The 19,086-nt window shown below is 39.1% G+C and overlaps 1 protein-coding gene across 2 annotated transcripts in view; it reads left to right on the forward strand.

The window, feature by feature from the left end:
- Positions 1–7,716: 7,716 nt before the first annotated feature.
- LOC127625691 (isoleucine--tRNA ligase, cytoplasmic-like) overlaps positions 7,717–19,086 on the forward strand; it is a 210,136-nt gene continuing 198,766 nt past the window's right edge. The window contains exons 1-3 of one of the 2 annotated variants that reach the window (XM_052101027.1): positions 7,717–7,746; positions 8,531–8,654; positions 10,868–11,024. In XM_052101027.1, coding sequence (XP_051956987.1) covers positions 8,536–8,654; positions 10,868–11,024 — 276 coding nt within the window. In that variant the 5' untranslated portion in view covers positions 7,717–7,746; positions 8,531–8,535. The remainder of the gene's footprint in view (positions 7,747–8,530; positions 8,655–10,867; positions 11,025–19,086) is intronic. The other variant, XM_052101029.1, reaches the window with a different exon arrangement.

A 19,086-nucleotide genomic window follows, 5' to 3' on the forward strand; every position in this document is an offset into this window, starting at 1 on the left:
TCAACACATTACAATCTGAAATCATTCAGTTTCATTCTCTTGGCTCAGTCCTGATAATAGGGGATCTGAATGCAAGAACTGGATCATATTAGTTCATTTGGTGATAAGTTTATTGTTAATAATACAAATATACATAAAAACATACTAAACCACGTCTGATATGATAAACAAAAATGGCAAGCAAATTCTGCAGCTCTGTAAAAGTATGGGTCTCTATATTCTATTCTCTGGGCTGATTTACCTACTGCTCTTCTTTAGGTAGTAGCACAGTCTACACCATCACAGATCTAGACCAAAACAAGATAAATTACTTCACAGTGATGCCAAAGCTACCATTCTCTGACCACTGTCACATTGTCATTAGTCTGAAAAAGTTAGCCAGTCTTTTACCATCTTCAGATCTAAACTGTATGCCCTCCCAACCAGATTCTTCTGGAGAAAAGTGTGACGAGGCAGGCGAGGAATGAGGATCTATACACAGCTTTTTTCAAATAAACAAGAAAGCTCAGACTTCAAATAAACAAGAAAGCTCAGACTAAATCAAAACGCAGGGAACCAAGCATAACCAAACATGCAAAAACTGACAAATTAACTGGGGGAAACAAGGGCGTAAATACACAAGGGAAAACAAGGAACACCTGGGGAAACAATCAGGGAATGAGAAACAATCAGGGGAAAACCAATCATACAATGAAACTACAAAGAACTACAAAAACCTAACAGGAACTAAACAAGAACTTCAACATAAAAGCACAAAAACAAAAGACAACAGGGAATATGTGACAGAGCCCCCCCTTTAAGGAGCGTATTCCAGATGCTCAAAAAAAAAATAAAAGTAAAAAAATAAACTCATTGTCAATGGAGTGTAGTGGAAAACAAGCTGCCTCGGGGGCAAGAGGATCAAACAGGCAGTCCTAGTGGGCACAAGGGGTAAGGAGAGCAGAGGAACATGGCAAGGTCAGGGAGCAGATCAGGCGGAATGCCAGGGTCAGGAGGCCTGGGAGGTGGACACATAACAGGGACTGGGTCAGGGGGCCTGGGAGGCGGTCACAGAACGGGGACCGGGTCAGGGCAGTGGCCACAGGACAGGGACCAGGTCAGGGGGCCTGGGAGGCGGCCACAGGACAGGGACCGGGTCAGGGGGCCTGGGAGGTGGAGCCGCTATAGGAATAGTCTCCGGGGCAGAGCCGTGGAAGGCGGAGCCGTGGAGGACTCCGGGTGCGGAGCAGTGGAAGGCGGAGCCGTGGTGGACTCCGGGTGCAGAGCAGTGGAAGGCAGACCTGTGGAGGACTCCGGGTGCGGAGCAGTGGAAGGCTCAGGGGGCGGAGCCGTGGAAGGCAGAGACTGGGGAACAGAAGCCTTTCTTCTCCTCCTCCTCCTCCTCCTCCTCCTCCTCCTTCTCCTTCTTCTCCTCCTCCGGACGGATGAGGCTGGCAATGCTGGCTCCGGGATGGACGAGACTTCCAGCTAAACAGGAACTAAACATGAACTTCAACATAAAAGCACGAAAACAAAAGGTATGAAGTGGAACCCCACACCACTCAGGTTAAGAACATAATAGATGCGTTTCTCTTCACCACATTCGGAGAAGATGAGAAAAGCATCAAAACAATTAAATAAAATATTTTTCACAATTGCCAGCAAATCATTGAGAAAATCAAAATGAACAGGAGTGAAAAGAAAATTGCTAAAATTGACTGGTTTGACAAAGAATGTCAAAGGTCAAGAAAAGAACTATGATGGAGGACGTGATGCCATGCGAGAAGCAGACGTGTAAGAGTCAGATCTGCGCACTTTGCTAATTTTTTTTATTATTTTCATGCCATAATCTGGTGAAATTCGATACACCCAGTTATACATTTGCTCTTAGAAATAAACATCGCCAATAAGTCTCTGGAGATATTAAAAGACACTTACGTGTTCAAGATGATAGCTCTGAAGGGCCTGTGGACCGGAGAAATCCAGCATCAACTGTCCAAACGCGGCTTATGACACGATCTGGCATGCTGGCCTCCTGTTGAAACTATCCAAAGTTTTACCGCGTTGAGTAGTAGTGGTCATAGAACTCTTCCTCCTTGATAGACGTTTCTGGGTACACCTGGCAGACAAAAACAGCTCTTGGAGGAAATAAGCAAACGGACTCCCGCAGGGATCTGTCCTGTCTCCAAGTCTCTTCAACATCTATATTAATGATCTTCCAGCAACACAGTCCCGCAAATTCATCTACGCAGATGACATTTGCCTTGCGACCCAACATCGGACATTTGATGAGATCGAGAACGTGCTGAACAAGGACATGGACTTGATGGCGGACTTCCTCAATAGGTGGCGGCTCCAGCCCACTGCAACCAAGTTGGTATCCAGTATCTTCCACCTCCACAATGCACAAGTCAAACGGGAGCTCAATATCTACCTCAAGGGCCAGCGGATCAAACACGATCCAAATCCAACGTACCTTGGTGATCATCTGAAGAAGACAGCAGCCAAATTCTGTTCTCAGAATAATCTACTCAGCAAAAGCTGGGGTGCAAGGGCACAGACTCTCAAGACCACTGCACTTGCTCTGTGATACTCAACAGCAGAATACTGTGCACTGGTCTGGTCCAGATCATCCCGCGTGCGCGCGCGTGCGCGCGTGTGTGTTTGTCTTTTGTTTAAGTTAACCATTAAAATATTATTTATATTTCCAAGCCGTTTCTTGCCTCCTCCTTTCCATCGACTATGTTACAAGGGTCAATTAAATCATTTGGACGCCCCCATATCACTAAAGGAACTTGAATCCCTAAAAAAAAAAAAATCTTGCAGCTCAGGTGGAATTTGCAATGAGATGTTGAAACATGGCAGCCCAAACTGAATGAGGCTATTCTCAAATGATTACATTTGGTCTTAAAATCAGGACACTTTCCTGAGAATTGGAAAGAAAATCAAATCACCCCAATCTTCAAACAATGTGACAAATTTAACCCACACAACTAAAGGGGCTTTTCAGTGAGCAGCAACCTTGGCAAACTGTTCTGTTGTATAATGAATGAATGACAAATTAGTCCAAAAACACAAGACTTTAAATAACTGTCAAATTGGATTCATGCCAAATCAGAGAACAGGTCTGATTATGGTTACAAGTTATTTCTCTGTAGCTGGTCAAGCACACTATTTGGGAAAGTAAACACACTTGTTAACGCAAGAGTTTAAGGACTGTGTGGAAGTGTGTTTACTTTTCCCAACAAGTCTTTATAGAGAAATAACTTGTAACCTTGGCAACTGACAAGTGACCAATTGTGAGTCACGATGTCACTACAAGCATTGCACCAGCACAGTTGAGCACGGCACTTTCCCACTGCACGTTAAGGTTCGACTCGACTCGACTGACGTATTTCTGACATTCAAAGTCTGTTTTCAGCACCACAGTGGGAAAAAAATCTGTAACCTTGCCGGCTGGCCAGATCGGCACAGAATAGAATGGTTTCTCAACAAGAACATTACTGTTTCTCATTGTTCTCTGTAGTTACTTTTCTTTACATTTTGTGCACTTACTTGTATGGTTATTATTATTACTATTATTGTTATTATTTTTGTCATTAATAATAATAATAATATTATATTGTTTAACTTTTTTGTATGTTACATGTTTCAAAATACGTGTTTTTAAATGTAATTTATTTTTTGGTTTGGGCAACATTGTACACTGTATACATCATGCCAATAATTTAATTTAATTTAAGAGAGAGAGAGAGAGAGAGAGAGAGAGAGAGAGAGAGAGAGAGAGAGAGAGAGAGAGGTATGTGTGATTAATAATTAATCGTGATATAACAAAAATAATCTGAGAGAGATAAAGAGATATGTGTGATTAATAATTACTCGTGATATAACAAAAATTATCTGAGAGAGAGAGAGAGAGATATGTGTGATTAATAATTACTCGTGATATAAAAAAAGTAATCTTTCTAAATTCTGATGTTTGTTGTGTTGTGAACGTGTCTTTTGGGGATTTACTTCACATCCGGTGGCGGTGACTCTTATTTTGCGCATTGCTTCGTTGTTTTTTTTCTCTTCCGCTGGACGTGCTCTCAGTGTGCAGGTATTGAATTTGTCTTCTAACTGCAATACAATCTTAAACAATCCTTAGAATACATAAACTGTCATGAAAACAGTGTTTCTGCAACGCGAGTAGTAACATTTCACAAGCACCTAATTTACGATATTGAGTTTGATAGTGGAGATATTTACATTTAAATATGTTGTAAATCTGGGTTCTGTGATATATCTGTTAGCATTACGTGCTAGTCTGGACGCTCGCAACTGCATTAAAATGTGTTTAATGTTTGCATGTATAAATTGTTTGGCCTTTACCAACATTTATACGCCTGTCTTTAAATTATTAAATGTTCAGCAATCTGAAGTTCGTTTATAATACAGATTGTTTCCCAGTTGCACTCTAATCTAATAAATAGTAATGTAAATATTAGGGATGCTATGAGTTATTGTAGAGTCCATTACCTTTTTTTTCTTATTGGTTTTGTGCCGATGATGATTTGCCCCAGGTTCATATTGTCTTCTAATTGTATTCTTTAGTTAGCAGACAGTGATCAGATATGGCAAAGTCAAAAAACCACACCTCACACAACCAGTGTAAGTTTAATTTTGTAATTTTTTTAGTCATTTTGGTCATTCTCGGTCACATGCATGTTCAAACTGACTCCCTTGTTTGTACGTGCAGCCCGCAAGTGGCACAGAAATGGCATAAAGAAGCCCAGATCTCAGCGCTATGAGTCCCTAAAGGGGGTAAGCCAATGATATTACAACGGTTTAATCGCCCACTAAGTGAAGGGTTTTATTTATTTCCTGTGCTCCTCTTTGTAAGGTCACCAGAGCTAATACGTTTTTATTTTAGTTTCCCTACTAGTCTGTAATGCCATTAAACAGAAGTTTAGTGAAGTATTTTGGACCAAGTTTTACTGTATTGTTGCAAATGTGTTAGCTGCCAGTGCTTTATTTGCATCAAGTATGTTGGGGTTTCTTTAACTTCAGGCTCTTTTAGCACAGTGGACTTGAAGGTAGTCTCCATAAAACATTTTCACACTAATTAAATTTGTGTACTAGAAATATCCAACAGTGTATGTTCCTGAACCACATGATAAATTTGTGATTGCGTAAACAAAAGCTAAGACATGTAAATGTAAAATGTCTTTTTTTATATATATATATATATATTATATATTTGTTGTTAATTGTAGTTGCTGGAAGTAAATGTGTGTTTTGTTGTTAAAAGGTGGATCCCAAGTTTATGAGGAACATGCGATTTGCCAAGAAACACAACAAGAAGGGGATGAAGGCTCTTGCTAAGAAATAAGTCTCCCAAATAGACTGTCAAAGACTCTGGAGAGTTAACTATTCAGATGTTCTGAAAAAGTACTTCATCCCATCAAAATAAAGCCATGCTTTTGATAATGGAATATCTGTGTCTCAACTATTTGAGGGTTGCATGACATCAATTCTCAAAATTCAGTCAAGTGATCACAGGAGACTCATTTGAGATGCAAGTAAAGCTGAAGTTGCTTCAGTGGTTTAAGCTTTAATGTTCTTTTAATTCTGTTTTAGTAAAAATTGTCACCCATTTGATTGTGATTGGTTTATTACAGCATGACAGTTTTAAGAGATTTTTTTACTTCAGTAATCTGAACCACAATGCACCTTTTTATTTCTAACGTTGATGACTGGAATATGTCTCTGACTACAGTATGGGAGATTCTCAGTGTTGATGAAGGATTTAGGTTCTAATTCAGAATGTAATCACAAAAACAAGTCTTTACGCTTGAATCTTACCAACTCTGTATCTTTCACCACCCAGTTGGTATTGTGATATTCAATACTACCATCTATGGATTACCGTTTTATCTATTTGCTTTGATGGTGTCTGTATTGGGCTATTCCACTCCTTTCATGAACAATTTTCAACATTAGTTATAAAATACACAGATTTCTGAGAGATCCAAGATGAGATTGTTGTTTGTGAAAAGGTATTTACTGATCAAAGGGAAACTGCAGTAATCTAATGTTAGCAAATACAGTGGCTTCAGGACATATTTGGACACTTGAGTCACATTTATAAATGGAAAAAAAAGAAGAAATATAGCATGAAAATACTTTTCAAGCAAAGCATTTCAAGTTTGTTAGGCTCAAATAAAATGTTTCAAAGAAATTATTATTCTCTACAAAACTGGCTCAGAAAAGAAGTTCATGTTTGGTCTAAATGCTTTTGGTTTATCCACAACACTGACTAAATGAATATGAAAAAAAGTGATTTGAATATTTGTTTACATTTATGGAATGTCAAATGTTTTGCCCACACCAATTATGTTCAAGCCAAATCTGACCCAGGGTAAATACTGCTGGTTTTCAATGCAGCTGTGAGTGAAACTTCTCTTACTCACACACACACTAGCCTTTTGTACAATATTTGATGCACTCATTTCAACATGATTTTTTAATAAAATTATTTAATGAGTTTTTATCCAAGCACAAGCTGCTTCAATTCAGCAGTTACTCGTATTGAAATATCAGTAATACTATAAACGTTATTGTTATTTTTACTAACATTTGCAAAGATTTCACATCAAGAAGACATGCACATCACAATATGAAGGCTATTATATTAAGAGGTTTTCTACTTTCAGAAGATCACATACATTTTCACCAAGAGGCAGTGGACATCATATACAAAAAACACTATCAGCAACCAGCATTGTGGACGACCCCACACACCCCTCACACAAACTCTTCTTTACCCTCCTGCCGTCTGGCAAGAGGTACCGAAGCATTCGGGCCCTCACGGCCAGAATGTAACATCTTCTTCCCCCAAGCCATCAGACTCCTCAATACTCAGAGACTGGTTTCACACACACACGTGTCCTGAGTTGCACTTTAATTACTGTCACTTTATAACTGTCTGCTACCTCAATAACTGCTATGTGCATAGGACACTATCTCATAGTATGTTATGTTTACATTTTTAGAAACTGTCATCTTTTTGCACTTCTGTGGTCGGCGCTGCACTGTCTCTCACTGTGCCTATTGTCCTGTTCATTGTTAGAAATGTATTGTACTGTCCCGTACTTTTTGCACATGTTTCCACATGCACTTTATATAGGTATTTTATTTAGTTGTGTAGTCTCATGTGGTTCTGTGTTTGTCCTATGTTGTTTTTATGTAGCACCATGGTCCTGGAGGAATGTTGTCTCGTTTCGCTACTGTACTAACTGTATATGGTTGAAACGATTGAAACGATTTTTGTAGCTTGAAATATCTGGTCAACATTCACTTGGATTGTATGGACATAAAGAGCTAAAATATTCTTGTAAAAATCTTTGTTTGTGTTATGCTGAAGAAAGTAAGTCATACACATTTGCGATGGCATGAGGGTGAGTAAATAATGAGAACATTTTAATTTTTGGCTGAACTAACCCTTTAATATTTAATTGCAACAAATTGTGGAGGAAAAGAAGAAAACGTAAATTTGTGAGCAATATTTATACAGTGCTGCCGTGCAAGAACTGTAATAATAAATTATATTTTATGCAATGTTCTACGAAAAAAACGTTTCTACGTTTTATTTAGGTGGACTTGCTGTAGATCATGACGAGGCTTTTATTATGAAAAGTGACGATTGTGGGATATCGGGTTGCGCACTCTCTTTCCCTCAATTGCATCATTTCCCCCTTCTCTCAGCCCACCGGTAAGGATCCGCGTGTGAGTCTCATCTGACAATTTAAAAATGTAGCTTATCATAACAATAAATCTCATGATTATTCTGCCATTGGTAATGACATAAATCGTGCAATATCAGCATATTATGCTAACCGAAGAAATAGAAACATGCTTGTGTAATGAGATATTCGAATTTTAAATCTTGCACACTATTCATCATGAAAAGCTATAGCACAGCTGCATAGGTCAGCGTGAAATGTTTATGCTCCTAAATGTTAAAGAACGTTATCTATAACGTTGCTTTTAACGAGTGAATTGAAATGCGTTCAAAATTTAAGAGAGAATACATCAGATGACTAATCTCACAGACAAATTGATCATTCATTACAAATGATAGTTTCCTTGTATAATGTCTCTAATGTAATAGTTCTGTTGTCTTCATTCGACAAGCAGATGATGTTAGAATAGTGTAATGGTGATAAGACAGTAACAGAAATATTTGTGCACCCTGCTATTTGGATGTCCATTCTTGTTTCATTAGGCTGTTGTGTTATTGTTGTACACAGTGAGGTTCAAAAGTCTGAGGCTTCAATGACATTGGTCAAATTTGTGGAGTTCATGCCAGCCCGTGTGTATGCTGTCATACAGGGGATGAACTGTACCATATACAAAGCAATTCTAAAATTCATGTTATATTTTCAATTTGACTTGAACTGGTATACAGATAATATAGCTTTTGTTTGTTATATAATAAGTGTTTTAAATCGTACAAGTGCAAAATAGAATTATTTGGCATGTGATTTGTTTTTATCATTGTTGTTTTCAGTTAGAATGGTTGAAGCAGTGCCAGAATCCATCCACTTCCCCACGGAGGAAGAGCGCATCCTGCAGTTTTGGGTTGAGAAAGACTGTTTCCAAGAGTGTCTCAAGCAGTCCAAGAACCGGCCCAGGTAACATTGCAGTCATCGTTATGTTTAAGCTAGATGTATCGCTTTATAGAATGTTGCTTTTTGGGTCTAGAATCCAAAGTCTTATTTATTTTTTCGCACACCAGCTCCAGACATTCACATCTCTCCTGCTACTAAATCCAACATCACTACAACAGCATACACTCACCTAAAGGATTATTAGGAACACCATACTAATACTGTGTTTGACCCCCTTTCGCCTTCAGAACTGCCTTAATTCTATGTGGCATTGATTCAACAAGGTGCTGAAAGCATTCTTTAGAAATGTTGGCCCATATTGATAGGATAGCATCTCGCAGTTGATGGAGATTTGTGGGATGCACATCCAGGGCACGAAGCTCCCGTTCCACCACATCCCAAAGATGCTCTATTGGGTTGAGATTTGGTGACTGTGGGGGCCATTTTAGTACAGTGAACTCATTGTCATGTTCAAGAAACCAATTTGAAATGATTCGAGCTTTGTGACATGGTGCATTATCCTGCTGGAAGTAGCCATCAGAGGATGGGTACATGGTGGCCATAAAGGGATGGACATGGTCAGAAACAATGCTCAGGTAGGCCGTGGCATTTAAACGATGCCCAATTGGCACTAAGGGGCCTAAAGTGTGCCAAGAAAACATCCCCCACACCATTACACCACCACCACCAGCCTGCACAGTGGTAACAAGGCATGATGGATCCATGTTCTCATTCTGTTTACGCCAAATTCTGACTCTACCATCTGAATGTCTCAACAGCAATCGAGACTCATCAGACCAGGCAACATTTTTCCAGTCTTCAACTGTCCAATTTTGGTGAGCTCTTGCAAATTGTAGCCTCTTTTTCCTATTTGTAGTGGAGATGAGTGGTACCCGGTGGGGTCTTTTGCTGTTGTAGCCCATCCGCCTCAAGGTTGTGTGTGTTGTGGCTTCACAAATGCTTTGCTGCATACCTCGGTTGTAACGACTGGTTATTTCAGGCAAAGTTGCTCTTCTGTCAGCTTGAATCAGTCGACCCATTTTCCTCTGACCTCTAGCATCAACAAGGCTTTTTCGCCCACAGGACTGCCGCATACTGGATGTTTTTCCCTTTTCACTCCATTCTTTGTAAACCCTAGAAATGGTTGTGCGTGAAAATCCCAGTAACTGAGCAGATTGTGAAATACTCAGACCGGCACGTCTGGCACCAACAACCATGCCACGCTCAAAATTGCTTTCCCATTCTGACATTCAGTTTGGAGTTCAGGAGATTGTCTTGACCAGGACCACACCCCTAAATGCATTGAAGCAACTGCCATGTGATTGGTTGATTAGATAATTGCATTAATGAGAAATTGAACAGGTGTTCCTAATAATCCTTTAGGTGAGTGTATATGTGTTCTGTAAAACATAGCAACATTTATTTTACACACCTATCGAGAAGAGAAAGATCAATTTCTGCATCCGCCTCTCAGAGGTCTCTCAAACACTGAAAAGCCTCGCCGATGTTGCCGAATTTGACAAAGTATATTGGATTAGAATCACTGAGTGCACCTTTAATTCCGATACTTTAACATTTATGTACTGAATTCAATAAATAGCTTCAGGTGGGCCTGGGTAGCTCATCGTTTAAAGACGCTGACTACCACCCCTGGAGTCACAAGTTCAAATCCAGGGCATACTGAGTGACTCCAGCCAGGTCTCATAAGCAACCAAATTGGCCTGGTTGCTAGGGAGGGTTGAGTCAAATGAGGGAACCTCCTCGTGGTCACTATAATGTGGTTCTCGTTGAGGCGCATGGTAAGTTTTTCGTGGATGCCGCTGAGAATACCGTGAAGCCTCCACACATGCTATGTCTCCACGGTAACATGCTCAACAAGCCACGTGATAAAATGCACAGATTGACGGACCCTCGGACACAAAGGCAACTGAGATTCATCCTCCGCCACCCAGATTGAGACGAGTCACTATGCCACTTCGAGGACTTGGAGTGCATCGGGAATTGGTGCATTCCAAATAGGGGAGACATTTTTATTTTATTTTTTTAAATGGAAATTACGTTTAGGTTTGTCTTATGACTGGAATGCATTTTCACTTTGCGTCTATCCCTGATGAAGAATAGATAATTTTTTTGGTCAATGTTGGCAGTGTTTCTTTCATGCACAAGAATGCTGATAAAGTTGACTGCATTTTTCTTAGAAAGAGAAAGCAGATATAAGAGAAATGTTTGTTATTCAGGTACACATTCTATGATGGCCCACCCTTTGCCACTGGACTTCCTCACTATGGTCACATCCTGGCTGGAACCATCAAGGACATTGTGACGAGGTTTGCCCATCAGAACGGCTTCCATGTGGACCGCAGATTTGGCTGGGATTGCCATGGGCTGCCTGTGGTGAGAAGCACTGATATATGCATAATACTGTACAGCAGTAAGGTTGGACTTGATAGTGATGATCAAAGTATTGTGAATTTAGGATCATTCCACGAATATAGTATACTGTTGTGCTATCCCATGTTTTTTGTTGTGAGAACAATAGAGTGCTGCAGTGCCCACCCATTAGGGTTGCAACGGTATGAGATTTTCACGGTATGATAACCGTCTCAGAAAATATCACGGTTTCACGGTATACGGTATTACACCATTACTATTATCAGTGAAAACAGAAGGGTTATTATGGGCTGAAATATGTGCCACCAGAAACTGAATTTGAACCATTTATATTTGAATTTGAATGGCTAAACTTGAATAATTGCATTGAAAAACTGATTTTGAATCACATAATTTGAAATTTTATTGTTTAATTAAAATTGAATTTATTCAAAAACTGAATCTGAATTGTATCATTTGAAATTGAATTTATTCGTTTGGAACTGAAGTCCAATAAAATTTGATCCTCGCTGAAAATTAAACTCTCTATATATCTTCACATTCACTTCTCACAATTCAGATTCAGTTCTCAAATTCAATTTCAAGTTACTGAGACAACCATCCGGGTAGTTGGAGGATGAAGGAAGAGCAATCGAGCGCAGATCGATAGATAGCGTTCATTGGCGCACAGGACTCCTCTTGGGCCAATCAGCACCAATGTTTTGGAGCACAGTACGTTACCCGCCATGAAACTATGGAATTACGATTGTGTCAATAATAATGAATGTAACTTTATAAAACTGAGCGTAACTTTTTCAGAAACTATCAAAAATATTCCATTACAAAAGAAGAAAAACACAATTAAAATGAAAAAAATGAACTCAGTCGCATCGCAATTTAACAGGCTCTTCAAATATGCTTCATTTTTTGTTAATGTTTTTCAAAGATTCGTTTTAGCAAATCATGGATTCTGAATACATTGCCACAGATTTAAGCTTAAGCTTCGCAGTTTTTGGTTTGCTGTTTTGAGACAAACCTATACGTGGGAGTAGGCTTAACAGTGATCTACTCTGATTGGATAGTGAGCTTTTGATGGACAGGTGCTCTCTGACCCGGATGTACAGACGTCACTCAGTGGCGCGCATATTGGAAAGCTCTCGCGGTGATTTGTAGTTATGCAATACGTCAGTGCTTTGTTGTATTACTTACTAACAATATGTAAATAATATTTGACCTATAATTATATAATTTAATATTATATGAGACCTTCGATCGTCTAATAATCGTCTTCGATCAGTCTGTAAAGATGAGCTCTCAGGAGAGACACGGAGCGGCATCATCTTCCTCCTCCTCTTGTCCTTCAAGGCAGCTTGAAGTAAGTTCGTGTTACTGAAGTAACCAATAACATCGATAAAAGTTTTATTCATGTAACGTTACAGTGTGCAACAGTTCTGGCTTTATTTTGCAAATTTATTGTTGTATTGTAAATGCATGCTAAATAAAATGTTGCTGTTTTGTCATTGTCATGACTGCAAAACTGAAACCTGGCCATATCTTGGTCCACTGTTTGACTCTGCCCCGACTGCTGCTGACCCTGCCTTGTGCTGGTATTCCTGAGCGACTGGTTAAGAATTTCAAGGTTGTTATGTACAGATGCAGCATCTGCATCAAGATTTCTGCCTTGCTGTAGAATAAAGACCAGTTTGATATTTGCACTGTCTACATTGACACGTCCTTGAATATAATAACTGTGCAAAAGAGCAAACAATCAAACTACATAACATCATGACATGACATCAGTGCATTGCAAACTTGTGAATGACAATAAAAAAATTATAAAAAAATATATAAAAATATTATATTTTATATGTGTTTATCAAAACATTGTGAATAAATATAATAAAATATATGCAATATTCCACCACTGTGTTGAAATTTAGAGTGTTTTCTGTAAAATTAGACCATTTCTATCCATTTACTCCAATGTATGTGGGCAGGACGCTCTTTTAAATTCAGATATGCCTAATTCTCTAAAAAATTCAAAATATCCTGCAGAGCTGAAGTGGTTAAACAATAAATTTGCAAAATAAAGCCAGAACTGTTGCACACTGTAACGTTACATGAATAAAACTTTTATCGATGTTATTGGTTACTTCAGTAACACGAACTTACTTCAAGCTGCCTTGAAGGACAAGAGGAGGAGGAGTGCAGCATTTGTTTAATAAGCAAGGTCTTTTATTCAGATATTCAGAATTTCTTTCTGAATACCAAATACCAGTAACCCCAAAAGAATTTGCTACAGTAATGGGTGCTATTCCCTCTGGTTTATGTATGCTTTTTAAAAACCGTAATTACTTCACCCCAGTATCTACTGCATCCTTTCCTAAACCTTGTGATACTTCTGTTGGTCAAATCTGTTTTTCAGAGTCGAAAGCTAAAAACTATAAGATCTTTATTTCTTAAGGATTTGATTTCTGTTCCACCTGTTATTTCCTTTTGGAATAATTTGTTTGGTAACCTTAATTGGAAAAAAATCTGGTCTTTACAGCAGAAATTCATTCTCACAAATAAAGTGAAAGAAATTTCCTTTAAGTTGATACACAGGTTCTATCCTGTTAAGAAATTTATACAAAGATTTAAATCTGACATTGAGCTAACATGCTCTTTTTGTGTGAATTCTGATGAAACAGTGGTTCATTTATTTTGGTCGTGTCATTACACTCAGAAGCTCTGGAGTGATATTGATGTTTTTATCAAGTGTAAGATTTTGCCAGGCTTCTCAATACATATTAGAAACATTATATTTGGGTATTTTTATTCAGACCCCACAAACGAAAATGTCTGTTTTGTTATTAATTTAATTATTTTCCTAAGCAAATTCTATATTCACAAATGCACATTTTTAAACTGTAAACCTATCTTCTCTGTCTTCTTAAAAGAAATAGAAAATTATCTAAATTTGATTTCAGTATCTACTAATAAGAAAGTCATAAGGACTGTTAGAATCTGCACTGCATTTGATCTCTTCATGTGAACATTTTTGTGTGATGTAATGGCCCTATCTCTTCTTTTATTGTTATATACATTATTATTATTATCTTTTTTTTTTATTATTATTATTTTTTTCTATTTATTTTTGTCGTCTTTATTGTTTTGGTTGATATTATGTGATGTACGTATGCTTTCTCTTTTGTATGTTCCTGTTCTTTGCATTAAAAAAAAAAAAAAAAGATAAATAAAAAAGATAAATAAAAAACAAGAGGAGGAGGAAGATGATGCCGCTCCGTGTCTCTCCTGAGAGCTCATCTTTACAGACTGATCGAAGACGATTATTAGACGATCGAAGGTCTCATATAATATTAAATTATATAATTATAGGTCAAATATTATTTACATATTGTTAGTAAGGAATATAACAAAGCACGACGTATTGCATAACTACAAATCACCGCGAGAGCTTTCCAATATGCGCGCCACTGAGTGACGTCTGTACATCCGGGTCAGAGAGCACCTGTCCATCAAAAGCTCACTATCCAATCAGAGTAGATCACTGTTAAGCCTACCCCCACGATAGGTTTGTCTCAAAACAGCAAACCAAAAACTGCGAGCTTAAGCGAAATCTGTGGCAATGTATTCAGAATCCATGATTTGCGAAAACGAATCTTTGAAAAACATTAACAAAAAATGAAGCATATTTGAAGAGCCTGTTAAATTCGTGCGACTGAGTTAATTTTTTTCATTTTAATTGTGTTTTTCTTCTTTTGTAATGGAATATTTTTGATAGTTTCTGAAAAAGTTACGTTCAGTTTTATAAAGTTACGTTCAGTTTTATAAAGTTACGTTCAGTTTTATAAAGTTACATTCATTATTATTGACACAATCGTAATTCCATAGTTTCATGGCGGGTAACGTACTGTGCTCCAAAACATTGGTGCTGATTGGCCCAAGAGGAGTCCTGTGCGCCAATGAACGCTATCTATCGATCTGCGCTCGATTGTTCTTCCTTCATCCTCCAACTACCCGGATGTCTGTCTCAGTAACTTGAAATTGAATTTGAGAACTGAATCTGAATTGTGAGAAGTGAATGTGAAGATATATAGAGAGTTTAATTTTCAGCGAGGATCAAATTTTATTGGACTTCAGTTCCAAACGAATAAATTCAATTTCAAATGATACAATTCAGATTCAGTTTTTGAATAAATTCAACTTTAATTAAACAATACAATTTCAAATTATGTGATTCAAATTCAGTTTTTCAATGCAATTATTCAAGTTTAGCCATTCAAATTCAAATATAAATGGTTCAAATTCAGTTTCTGGTGGCACATATTTCAGCCCATAGGTTATTTTATTTATTTATTTTTGAGGTAACACTTTATTAGGGCCCAAGCACAAAGTGCGTAGGACCCTATTGTTTTCGTTAGGATTATTATTATTATTATTATTATTATTATTATTATTAGGGCCCAAGCACAAAGTGCGTAGGACCCTATTGTTTTCGTTAGGATTATTAGGGCCCAAGCACAAAGTGCGTAGGACCCTATTGTTTTCGTTAGGATTATTATTATTATTATTATTATTTTTTTTACGACTATTGGGGCACTTTTGGGGCTCTTAACGTGCTCAAAAACTCTTGAAACTTTGCACACGGGTCAGAACCCGCGGCTGTCAGGGCCGGGCTGAAGCTGGTACCGGGCGTGGCAGGGGGCTCGACAGCGCCCCTGGAACAGGGTCCGAAAACTTGGTCTATAACTCAAACACGCTTGCATTTAATAATATGAAACTCGATGCACGTATAGATCTCATCGTTTCATATATCCTTCATACTTTTACTTTTTACCCCAGGCCAACAGGAAACCGTCTATTTAGGGTTGTTTGAAAACGCACGCAATGGAATTTGGAATACTCCTCCCAGAGAATGCCACCAATCGCCACCAAACTCGGTCAGCATGATGTCAAGACATTGAGCATGAAAAATTGCCGGCAGATTTTTGATATCTCGAACGGTTTGGCCGTGGCGAGGAAACGAAATGATGGCGCGAAAAGAGAAACAGGAAGTGTGTTATAACTTCTGCATACATTAATTGATCTCCATGAAACCGCGAGCAGCGTGATCGCTGGAAGAAGCCGATCGCATGGATGTGACTATTGTCAGTCAAAGTTATAGCGCCACCAACTGGCAGAAGGAAGTGTGTCACTTTCAAAATGCTTTGAAATCACCCACTTATTTTTACCCGATTTACTTAAAACTTTAGGTGTATAATGTAAACACACGGCAGATGTAGACATGTGAAAGGATTATTGATATCTTCGATACTGTCGCCGCGGCAACGCTTCAAAGTTGAATATTCTTTTTGATGCTTTTGAGACTCTTAGCATACTTGAAATTGCATGAAACTCGACAGACACATCACATTTATTAGCCAGTACACATGTGCAAAGTTTCAGAAACGGGCGTGGTGCAGGGGCTCAGTAGCGCCACCTTTTGACAAAAGTGGGGGGGTTGCTTTACACTTTGACCCACAGTCACAAAACTCAAGATTTTTATTGTTCTCATCGAGCCGGACAACTTTCTAATTTACAGTCATTAGCTCAGACCAACAGAAAGTCAGATATTTTGGTTTGAATGTGGATGTTTTGGAGAATTTTCTCTGCCTCTCTCACTGACCCTACGTCTCTCTGTGTCTGGAGGGAGGGGGGTGATTTGGCTGTTGAATGAGAATGCTTTTATTTTTGTTTTTCAAGGTTTTGGGGCCCTTAACGTGCTCGAAAACTCTTGAAACTTTGCACACGGGTCGGAACCCGCGGCCATCAGGGCCGGGCCGAAGATGGTACCCGGGCGTGGCAGGGGGGCTCGACAGCGACACCTGGAATGGGATTCGAACACTTGTCCGTATATCAAACATGCTTGCATGTAATGATATGAAACTCGGTACACTTGTAGATCTCGTCGGGCCGAACAACTTTCGTGCTCTAAGTTTTACGCCAGCCCAACAGGAAGTCGTCTATTATGGGTTGTTTGGAAACACGTGCTCTGGAAATATATATTTTCCTCCTAGAGAATGAATCCAATCGCCACCAAACTCGGTCGGCATGAAGTCAAGACATTGAGGATGCTACATTCGGACGGATTTTTGATATCTCGAACGGTTTGGCCGTGGCGAGGAAATTGATTTAGGACTAAAAATGGACACATAAAGTGTGTTATAACTTAGTTAGTTCTATCTACAGTTACAAAACTCGGCGTGTATATTGTTCTCGTCAAGCCGAACAACTTTCTAATTTACAGTCATTAGCTCCGACCAACAGAAAGTCAGATATTGTGGTTTGAACGTGGATTTCTTAAAATTTTTCTCTTTCTGAGTGACCCCTCCTCCTCCCTTTCTGTGTTTTTTCTCTCAGTGTCTCTCTGTCTGACAGACAGAATGGGCCTGCCAAATTTTTTTTTGTGTGTGTGAGGAGGGAGGGGGAGGGGAGGGGGTTCTCTGTTGGGTTTAGATTTTTAAATTCTGGGACTTTTGGGGCCCTTAACATGCTCGAAAACTCTTGAAACTTTGCACACAGGTCAGAACCCGCGGCCATCAGGGCCGGGCTGAATCTGGTACCCAGGCGTGGCAGGGGGCTCGACAGCGACACCTGGAATGGGATTCAAACACTTGTCCATATATCAAACATGCTTGCATGTAATAATATGAAACTTCGGAACACTTCTAGATCTCGTCGGGCCGAACAAATTTCTAATTTACAGTCATTAGCTCAGACCAACAGAAAGTCAGATATTTTGGTTTGAATGTGGAACACATTTCAAATTAACTTTGAAGCTCCAAAAAGCACATCAAAAGTAACATAAAAGAAGGGAGTGTGTTATAACTTCTGCATACATTAACTGATCTCGATGAAACTTCAGCCGTGTGTTTGCGTGGAAGAGGCCGGTCGCATGGATGTGACTACTGTGAGTCAAAGTTATAGCGCCACCAACTGGCAGAAGGGAGTGTGTCACTTTCAAAATGCTTTTAAATCACCCTCTTATGTCTCAAGTGAACAAACAGACCAACAGAAAGTCAGATATTTTGGTTTGAATGTGGAACACATTGCAAATGAACTTTGAAGCTCCAAAAAGCACATAAAGGCAGCATAAAAGCAAGGAAGTGTGTTATAACTTCTGCATACATTAACTGATCTCGATGAAACTTCAGCAGTGTGTCACATGGATGTGACTATTGTGAGACAAAGTTATAGCGCCACCAACTGGCAGAAGGGAGTGTGTCACTTTCAAAATGCTTTTAAATCACCCTCTTATGTCTCAAGTGAACAAACAGACCAACAGAAAGTCAGATATTTTGGTTTGAATGTGGAACACATTGCAAATGAACTTTGAAGCTCCAAAAGCACATAAAGGCAGCATAAAAGCAAGGAAGTGTGTTATAACTTCTGCATACATTAACTGATCTCGATGAAACTTCAGCAGTGCGTAAATTATAATTACATTAATAAACCTGAACAGACACCTCCGGATAAATACTGGCCTTCTGGATTAACACGCTTAAGTGCTGCAAAAGATATTGACCTATGACATCAAAAATTATTCTACATTTGAATTACCTCATAGATGTGACTATTGTGGTTCACGGTCCTAGGCACTGTCCCTGTCTCAAATGGCACACTTCATATGAATTTTCAGTCTTGTGTACTTATTTCGTGTGTCCATTAACTCCATGAGACCGTGAGGGTGTCTCATTTTTCATTTTAGGTATCGGAAGGGTGCTCACACATACTTTGTGGTTGATATGTGCCCTCCATGCGAATTTTTGCAGAGCCCACGCTGATGCGAGCTCTACAGCACACGCCTTCTCGACGGTCAAAGCGAGGTTACGTTATTGCCCATCGTGCACAGCTGACCCTAAAGGCACGGGGTGGCGGTGCCACCGCTTGGGCTCGCCATCGCTGCTCGCAGCTATATTTATTATTATTTTATTTTTTTTACGACTTACGGGGCACTTTTGGGGCTCTTAACATGCTCAAAAACTCTTGAAACTTTGCACACGGGTCAGAACCTGCGGTCATTATGGCCGGGCTGAAGCTGGTA

The sequence above is a fragment of the Xyrauchen texanus genome, chromosome 32 (assembly GCF_025860055.1).
Source record: "Xyrauchen texanus isolate HMW12.3.18 chromosome 32, RBS_HiC_50CHRs, whole genome shotgun sequence".
In the NCBI taxonomy this organism is placed as follows: domain Eukaryota; kingdom Metazoa; phylum Chordata; class Actinopteri; order Cypriniformes; family Catostomidae; genus Xyrauchen; species Xyrauchen texanus.